Source organism: Plasmodium reichenowi, chromosome 14 (genome assembly GCF_001601855.1).
Source record: "Plasmodium reichenowi strain SY57 chromosome 14, whole genome shotgun sequence".
NCBI lineage: Eukaryota > Apicomplexa > Aconoidasida > Haemosporida > Plasmodiidae > Plasmodium > Plasmodium reichenowi.
The window spans coordinates 2764919-2775970 of record NC_033659.1 but is presented as its reverse complement, the minus strand read 5'-3'; the positions used below and the strand labels follow the sequence as shown (position 1 = coordinate 2775970).

The 11052-nt window shown below is 18.0% G+C and overlaps 2 protein-coding genes across 2 annotated transcripts; both read right to left on the bottom strand.

Moving 5' to 3' along the window:
* Nucleotides 1–23: 23 nt before the first annotated feature.
* On the bottom strand, nucleotides 24–1473 carry PRSY57_1467900 (helicase 45; the record flags this gene model as incomplete). Its single annotated transcript, XM_020115366.1, has 3 exons — nucleotides 24–156; nucleotides 324–1042; nucleotides 1147–1473. Coding segments are annotated over 3 exons (1179 nt in total), but the record flags the coding sequence as incomplete, so codon positions are not given.
* A 3034-nt stretch (nucleotides 1474–4507) lies between these two features.
* On the bottom strand, nucleotides 4508–10834 carry PRSY57_1467800 (aminophospholipid transporter, putative; the record flags this gene model as incomplete). Its single annotated transcript, XM_012910274.2, has 2 exons — nucleotides 4508–9508; nucleotides 9677–10834. The coding sequence occupies 2 exons, from the start codon at nucleotides 10832–10834 to the stop codon at nucleotides 4508–4510; spliced, it is 6159 nt and encodes a 2052-aa protein (XP_012765728.2).
* Between the last annotated feature and the right edge of the window lie 218 nt (nucleotides 10835–11052).

Genomic DNA, 11052 nt, shown 5'->3' with positions numbered 1-11052 from the left:
TATGTATATATTATTTTTATTACTTCTAAGGGCATTTCTTCTATTTGAGTACTATAGTAGGATTCGATTTTCTTTAACTTATCTTTTTCCTTATCATCGTTGGTAACAAAGTTGATAGCAACTCCCTTACGACCAAATCTTCCAGAACGACCAATTCTAAGGAGAAAAAAATAAAAATAAAATATATTAAATAAAAAATGTTTTAAAATTTATAAAATATTCCCATTCATTATAAATAAATAAAAATAAAAAAAAAAAAATACACACATATATATTTATATATATATATATATATATATATATAATTATTTTCCATATATTACCTGTGAATATATGTATCTGGTGAAGCTGGTAAATCATAATTGATAACTAATGAAACTTGTTGTACATCAATACCTCTTGCTAACAAATCTGTTGTTACTAAAACTCTTGTTGATCCAGATCTGAATTCTCTCATAATTAAATCTCTGTCTTTTTGGTCCATATCTCCGTGCATACATGATACAGTGAAGAGACGATTGTGCATTTCTTGAGTTAATATATCAACCTTTTTCCTAGTGTTACAATATATTATAGATTGTGTAATGGTTAATGTTTCATATAAATCACATAAGGTATCTAATTTCCATTCTTCCTTTTCTACAGCAACATAGAACTGCCTAATACCTTCAAGTGTCAATTCATCTTTTTTAACTAAAATAGTTTTGGGGTCTCTCATAAACCTAGTAGTTAATTCTAATATTTCTTGTGGCATTGTAGCAGAAAATAAAGCAACTTGAATATCTGGTACTAATTTCTTAAAAACTTCATATATTTGAGCTTTAAATCCTCTTGATAACATTTCATCAGCTTCATCTAATATAAATAACTTTAATCTATCAACACCTAAATGTCTCTTATCAATCATATCATAAACTCTACCTGGGGTACCAACAACCATATGTACTCCTTGTTTAAGTTTATCTATATCTTCTCTTACAACGGTACCTCCGACACAAGCATGGCACTTGACTTTTAAATAATCTCCCAAGGCCAAAACAACCTAAAAAATTAACAAATCATTAATCATACATAAATATGTATATATATATATATATATATATTTACATTATATAACCTTCTATATTTCATTTTATTCATTATTACCTTTTGAATTTGTTGAGCTAACTCACGAGTGGGGGCTAAAATTAAAGCTTGACATGCAACATAATCGTAATTAATTAACTGCAATGAGGAAATAACGAAAGTAGCTGTTTTTCCTGTACCAGACTGAGCTTGACCAATAGTATCGTAACCATTCAAAATAGGTTTAATACCTCTTTGTTGAATTGCTGATGGCTTTTCAAAACCATAAGAATATATACCCCTTAAAAGTTTTTCATTTAATCCAAGAGCGTCGAATGTATCAACAATCTCTTCTGTATTTCCTTCAATGTCGTTCTCATTATTAAAAGTCTCTTCTTTAGTACTCATTTTCTCTTAATCTAAAAATAAAATAAAATAAAAAAAAAGAATAATATATTATATATATATATATATATATATATATAAATATATATATATGTATGTATTTTCTAATTTGGCATATATCTAATTTGGGAAGAATATATAATATATATGTTCTTTTATATCTCAAAAAAAAATTATATATATACATAATATTCTAAAATATATTATTATTTTAAAATATACATATACTTTTTTGTAATAAATTATAAATTAACTATTTTAATTTATAACAATTACATATTTTTACAAACATTATATGTATATATATATATATATATATATATATATATATATATATATATATATATATGTATATATTTTTTTTAATTCTATTTTTATTATTTTATTTTTATGTTTTCTTATTACTTGAATAAATTAGAAGTTTTATATAAATTCTTGTTTTGGATGAATGGGAAAAAAGTACTCTTTTTTTTTCTTTTTTTTTTTTTTTTGGAATAAAAAAAAGTTTATGTAAATATTATATTTATATATTATTATATATTAAATATATATAAATATATTATATATACATATAAATATTTTTATATTTTTTATAAAATTTATCTTTGGAATATAAAATTTTTTTTTTTTTTTTTTTTTTTTTAGTTTGTAAAATAAAATATAATATACATAAATAAATATAAAACTTGTAAGGGGATTGATTGGGTTTATTTTATTTTTTTTATTTTTTTTTATTTTTTTTAAAAAACAAAAATATTTTAATTGTAAAAAAATATATATATATATGAAAAAAAAAAAAATTAAATAATATAATATATATATAATATATATATATATATTATATATATATAATTATTTATATTATATATGAATATATATAAATAAGAAATAAAATAATATATTTATTATATATATAATAATAATACATATTATTTTGTTGATGCAAAAGAAAAAAAAAAAAAAAGAGCATATAAATTAAGTATTATCATAATATATTATAATATTATATATATATATATATATATATATAACATAAGGACTCTTTGCCTATGTTATTAAAATAAATATTTTAATATATTTTATAATATTTTATATATTATTATTTAATATTAAAATTTTTTTTTTATATATATATACAGAATTTTGTTCTTTATATATATATATATATATATATATATATATAATATAATGTATTTATATTATACATATATATTTTTATTGAAATATCTAAATCCAATAGGTAATAATTTTGTTTGCTGAAAATACAATTATATTTTCTATATATTTTAACTATATTATTTTATATAAAAAAAAAAATAAAAACTATGCTTATATATTATTATTATTATATTATATATATAATAATTATTATATCAATAGAGAATAAAAAAAAAAAAAAAAAAAAGATAATAAAAGGCTTATATTATGCTCACTTATGTATAGTTAAAAATTGATGTTAACGTCAATAGGTATACTATACATATGGAAAAAAAAAAAAAAAAAAATAATAAAAAAAAACAATACTAACTATATATAAAATAAATACATTAGAACTATATATTTTATATATATATATATATATATATTCATAAATATATATAAACTAATTTTATAATTGTAATTTTAAGATATTATACTACTATAATGATAAAATAATAAGTAAAATTATGGGGTTAAAAATAAATAAAAAATAAAAATATATACATTTACATAAATAATAATTTTTTTGTTCAACCTTATAATAACAATATATTAATATTTATATATAAATAATATATATTACATTATTTACTTATTTATTAATTATAAAATACAATATTATATATATATTATATATATATTATATATATATAATATATATGTATATATAATTTTTTTATGTGAATATTTTACATTTTTTATTTTTTGATATATATAATTATCTTTTATTACTTTTACATAAATATCATTTTATATACTTTAATATAACAATAGAAATTATAAAAAATAATCTAATTGTTAATAGTATAATTAATTTTCCATCATGTATTTATATATATATATATATATATTAATAATATTATGTTTTTTGTTTATTATGGCACTTTTATATATTAATATATATTGAAATAAAAAATTAAGGTAAAGTAATTCTTTAGGACGTTTATATTTAAATTCATCTTCTATCTTTACATCCTAATAATATTTAGAAAAAGTAATTTCTAAAATTCTAAAAATTTAGAATAAATTAATAATAGCTATATATATATATATATATATATTTTTTTTTTTATCTTTAAAAATCTTTATATGCTTCTAATGAAAAAAGTTATCTTACGGAGAATGTCTAACGCAAATTAATAGATTAATACTTTTTTATTCGCTTACCTAAAATTGCTTCAAACATATAATTATAGGTAGAACATAATAATTATATTTATATCTTAAGTTTTTAGGTTTTCTTCCTAATTTTTTTTCTTTATAGTTTAAATGTTGGATATTTATTATCTATTTTTTCATAAGTTTGAATTACCAAAAAAAAAAAAAAAAAAAAAAAAATATTATATATATATATATATATGCCCATATATATATATATATATACATACATGTGGGAGTAAAAAGTGGTTGCTAATTTATATTTTGTACGTATTATGCATTTATATATATATATTTTTTTTTTTTATGCGGGTGCATATAATAATGTGATGAAGAAAAACTTTAGTTATTACCTACTTTATATATAATAATTTCTTCCTTTTTACATATATCTATATAAAAATGTAAAAAAATTTAATTAAAAAAAAATTATTTAACAATATATATGTGTATAATATATATTTATATTTACTTTAACGCATTTTTTTTTTGTATTACCTTCATGTGTATTGTTACCAAGTTCTGAAATATTAGTTCATTTTTTTTTTTTTTTTATTATTATTATTATTCTTGTTTTTTTGGATAAATAGGAAAAGGTAATGTATCAAAGGACAAGTTAAAATTATGAATGTCAAAAATGTGATAACTTGTTAATTTATAGGTATCAAAGGATTTTATTTTATTTAATATGAATTTTTTTTTTCATGTTGATATTGTTGTATTTTTTTTTTGTTTTTATATATATATAATACATACATGATGGAAAATTAATTATACTATTAACAATTAGATTATTTTTTATAATTTCTATTGTTATATTAAAGTATATAAAATGATATTTATGTAAAAGTAATAATATACAAATATATATAATAATAAATAATAAATGTATTATAATAAATATAATTAAATAATTATATGTCTCAATAAATAGAAATAAAGATTTGAATATATGTGTAATAAATAAAGTTGTTAATGTATTTATTTCATAATTTATATTTAAGAAATAATAATAACTTAGAATAAATATTAAACAAGATTCATTTAAACAAAACAATAAAGTTTTATAAAAAGATATTAGAGTAGAATTATCTATTTTTAACAGGTTCTTAAATAAAAAATTCTTATTTAATACATTCTTATTAGTATCATATAGAATATCATCATATTTATCATTATATTTTATAGAACAAATAATACAAATACTTGTCATCATTAAAAATAATACAAAATGAATTAATAAAAATGTATTTGAAAAGATACAAATTTTACACTTAAAAAAGTAAGAAAAATAAAATTGTAAGAAAAGTAAACTCATACCTCTATAATATATGCCTTTTATTAATAAAATAAAATTTATATATATTTTCTTTCCATATATAAAAAAGAAATTACCTAACTCATCAAAATTTTTTAATACCACATCAGCATATAATTTACACACATTGTAATTACTATCATTATTATTATTATTATTATTATTATTATCTATAAATATACATATATCAGACTCTTTAAACATACTTATATCCTTTATATTATTTCCAACAGAACATATATTATCCTTACTATATTTTTTTAGAGCACGAACAATTTTACCCTTAACAATACTATTACATTTATAAAATATAACCAGCTTTGAATTTTTTAATACATTTATAAAATTAATTTCATCATATTTTAAATAATATTCAACAATATCACCACTAATTATATATACAACACTTTTTATATCATTCAATTTCATAAGATCATTATTTATATTCTCTTTACTATAATAATTATGCACTTTTGAATTGCCTTTATAATTTTCATCAAAATTATAATATAACATACACTTTAAAATATAACAAGCTTTTTTATCCTTTTTTAAAATATAAGAAATGTCTAATTCATTTCTTGCATCATGGGAACCTTTCCCTCTGATAGTAATATATCTTAATATATTCTGATGAATGCAGACATTTTTATTAAAACTATTATAATTATTATATATTAGCGATCTTTCACAATTTTCCTCTTCCATATGTACCATTTTGTTATCTATATTTTTTATGCATATATCATTATTCTTCAAACGTTGAGGGAATTTATTTACATTACATGTATTTACATTTTTATAACAATAAGTTATTTCCTTTGATATATTCATTCTATTATTAGATAGTAATAATGTGGAATTCATATCTTCTAATTTGATATTAGTATTATTCAATATAAGACAAGTATCATTACAACATTTTTGTTTACACATATCTATGCTTGTTATTTTATTATTGTATGATGTATTTATATAAGTTTCAACCACATTTTCATTTTTGTAACAATCAAACAATATATTATTATTATTACTATTATTATTACTATTATTATTATTATTATTATTATTATTATTATTATTATTATTATTATTATTATTATTATTACTATTATTATTATTATTAATAGTAGTAGTCGTAGTAGTAGTAGTAGTAGTAGTAGTAGTAGGTGTATTACCCTTTTTATATAATCTTATTAATTTATTTTTATTCAAATAACAAGTGGTAGTACCTTCTTTTATTAAATCTACGGATTTACAAATGGATAGAAGATTTCTTTTTTTGTCACTAGATAAAATCCATGTTTTTATACCAGCTTCTTTAAAAAGATTTATAATTTGCTTTGAACCATTTTTAATTTCTTCTTTGAAGGAAAAAATACCTAATATAGTAACATTCCTATTAAATACATTTTGGAAATAATTTTTTTTATTTTCCTTTGTACAATTCTTTTTATATATTTCATATTCATTATTTGGAACAACTTTATAAGCAAATAATAATATACCAAATCCATTTTTTAATAAATACTGAACAGATTTTATGATTTTCTCTTTCTTGTTTTCATTACTTTCTTGATCACCTAACATATAAATAGTATATTCATCATATGTTTTCAATAAATAATATATTTGATTATTATATAACATTAAAATAGATATAAGTTTATATGGTTTTCTTGATTGAAAAATGTCTAATATTTGAAAAGCACATTCTGTTTGTTTTCTCTTGTATTCATTTTGATAAACATTTTTTTCTTTTAATTCTCTTTTATTGTCACAATGAACATAGTGATGATTCCTTTTTATTCCTTTAAAATCTGGACATCCTGAAGTATTACTATCACTACAATTATTAGACGTATATTCATCATCATCATCATTGCAACAGTTATCACTTTGACTAGTAGAATTATATTCATTTTTATGATTATTTCTGAAATTATCATAAATTTTATCGGGATGCTTATTTTTTATTCCTTTATTTTTTTTTATAATATTTATACTTCTTTGACTCTCGGCATATGAGTAATTAAAAATATGATCCTTTTTTAAAGAATTACTAAAGAATATATTTTTTTTAACACTCCATTTTTTACCACAATTTTTATTCTTTTCAAATCCATAAATTTGTTGTAAATCAATATTTCCGTGCTTTACCTTATTGACCTGTTTCTTTAATATATTGTTTCTTTTTCTATATCTTTTTTTTACTTTCTCTTTTGAAATGTGTCCACACCTCTTTAAAGATATATTATTTTTTATACAAAGGAGAAACATATAATCATTTTTATAATATAACTGCATTCCTAAAAACCTTAAAAAATTCAAGAATAAAGTTTCTTCTTCTTTTGTTGAAAATAATATTTTATGCTTCATATTATATATATGTTTATCTTTAATATTATATATGTCCTTTTCTTTTATTTTCTCCTCTTTTTTTAAACGTTTCACTTTTGTTATTATAATATCATTACAAAATAATATACATAAAAATGTTAAGAATATTTTTTTGATTTCACTAGAACTATAACTTAATATTTTATTAAAAATGTTTTTATATACTTTAGAAGTATCTTTTATAATATTATAAGTATCATAGGTTTTATCAATATTATCTAATATCATTTTATTGATCTCCTTATCATTATAATCATTTATATAGTTGGAAAAGAATTTTTTGAAATCTACAATTTTGAAGAAGGTTTGAAAGAAGAGAGCGCTATATGTATCTATTAAAAATTCATCAAATATAAAATCAAACTTGTGTATTTTAAGAAGATTATCTTTTGTTAAAGTACCAATTTTATCGTATAAAATATATTGTGTGTTATACAATGATTTCATTATATTATAGTTATATATTATATAATTATTAAAATGATAATCCTTTTTGTATTCATTTGTATGTGAATATATATTTGTATTAGTATGTGTATATATATTTGTATTAGTATGTGTATATATATTTGTATTAGTATGTGTATATATATTTGTATTAGTATATATATTTGTATTAGTATATGTATTTGTATTTGTATTAGTATTTGTATTTGTATTTGTATTTATTATTATTTTTTTATTATTATTATTAGTCCATAATATAAATGAATATAACTTATGAATAATAAATATATAACAACAATTAATATTTGGTAAATGAAATAATAATAAAAAGAAATATTTTATATATATAAGAAATATATTTTGGTCTAATATATTTTGTTCATTTATAGAAAGAATACAATTAATACATATAACTGTAAGTAATAATATTTTCATTTTATAATTAACATCATTATAAAATAAAATATCGCTTTTTCTCTTTTCTTTTATTTTATTATTTTGATTTATAATATTAGACTTTTTATCTATACCTGTATATATAACTAAACCATAAATCGAACTTTGAATAAGCGTACATTCATCCCATATTACATTATCAATATTTATGGACTCCTTATATTTTCTAAATAATTTATTATTTATTTTTTCTTTTAAATTAAAAATATCATCATAATAAGTAGCAAATCTATTATTATACTCTTCTGATATATAATCTGACTTAATTGTTTCTACTTTTTTATTATTTCCGTCATGTTTTATAACATCATATTTACTATTTATATTTTCATCCTTCAAATTGTGAAATATAGGATACGAATCTATTTTATTCATACATAAATATATATCACTACTATAACTACAACTATCACTGCTAGGATGAATACTTTTTTCATGTCTTTTAAAACAAAAACTATTAATATTAATATTAATATTAATATTATTATGAAGCTGTCTTGTTGAAATATCCTTTGCATTATTCAAAAAAAAATGACTACTACAACTCAACATTTTATTTGCTTTATTTTCCTCCACTCTGTTATTTGAAGAAAGTATGCACCTAGCAAATAAATATTTAAGAAAATTATAAGATAATTCAATATACGTATCTCGTATGATATATATAAAACTAAATTGACATATTGAGATATTATCCTTATTAATATCTTTATTCCTCATATTATATATATTTGATTTTCCAAAATATATATTTTCTAAAGTTGTTATATCATTTACAATTGTGTTAGTAACCTCACTACAGTTTAAGAAGAATAATAATCCTTTCATTCGATCAAAATGGCAATGAGGTTTTTCAACAAGAATTTTTATTTTCATTAAAAATATGTCATAAATATTTGCTAATATATTAGTTACCTTTACACATTTCTTTATTTTTAAATCTTTATATCCATCATGATTTTTTGACGAAATTAATATATCATCATCCGTACAATTTTTTAGTAAAATTATATCAGCTGGTATTACCTCAAATTGGGGTATATACAAAATGTCTCCGACCTGTACAAATAGGATCATAAGAAAAAAAAAAAAAAAAAAAAAAAAAAAAAAAAAAAAAAAGCACAAACATAAAAATTTAAATATATACATATATATATATATATATATATATATATATATATATATATATATATATACATATATTATATTTTTCTAATTTTTGTACACCTTAATATCACAATAAAGGACATCTATTAACCCCAAAGGTGTGAGTCGTTTGTATGTTTTCATTTTTATCTGTTTGATATGTTCTCTCTTCTTTTTAATAATACATATATCTCTTAATATACAACATATAAATAAAAAATAAAAGATTTGCACAAAATATATATAATGACTAGTTTTAATTATTCGTATTTGTTGAAATATAGATGCTATTAAAAAAATTACAAATATACTATTTGTACAGTTTTTAAAGAATATATTAATTAATATAGAAAGGATATTTTTATTATACACATTATTAATAAAATTCTTGCTATTTTTTATATTCATATTATTTCTGATAATATATGCATGAAGATATAGTTCATCATATATATTTATAAGATCCAATTTTTTTTCATATTTTCCTTTTTTTTGTTTATTTTTATAAAAAGAAAAAGGATTACTTTCATATGTATTTTTAAAATGTAATTTTCTTTTTATTAATGATTCGTCACTTATATATAGAGCATTTTCAAAATCAAAATTATATAAATGCTTCATTTTTTTTATGAAAATTTCTTTCATTCTATTTATATTCTCACAATTATTTAAACACTTATAAATTTTATCCTTATCATTATTATCAAATTCTAAATTATCTACATGATATATTACATTGTTTATAAAATTCTTACAAATTTCTATAATTTGTTTGTGAGATATACAATTATTCATTTCATTTGTTAAAAATATACAACGATCATAATTTTTCAAAAGTGTTTTATTCCTTTCTAATTTTATTCTATTAATATTATCATTCAATTTGCTCCCTTTCCTTTTTCTAATAGCATTAAAGAAAACATATAAAAAATATTTAAATGATATTGTATACAATAGATTTATAATATAATATAAACTATTTATTATAGGATATAATAATGCATATACATATACATTCCTTCCTTTTTCATATTTCTCCTCATAATCATATGGATCGTCGTAAAAGGGATAACGATTTTTAGAGCTATAACTTTTTAAATAACATGATATATCAATAATTCTTTTTTTTATATAAAATAACAAAACTTTCACTTTTTTTATGAAAAAGTTATAGCATTTTTTTTTTTTATCTTTTGGTATGTTTAAAGCTAACGTTGTTATGTTATTATTCAACATCATCAATGTAAAGAATTCATAATAGGTCGATGGATTGATAGGGGTTGTATGGGGGGAAAAAAAAATATATGCACATATATTAATGTATGCATATATATATATATATATATATATATATATATATATATATATATATATAAATACAGAAAGAGGAACAGAGCATAATTGAATATTTTATGTATTTAAATAAAAGAAAAAAAAAAAAAAATGGAGAAAAAAAA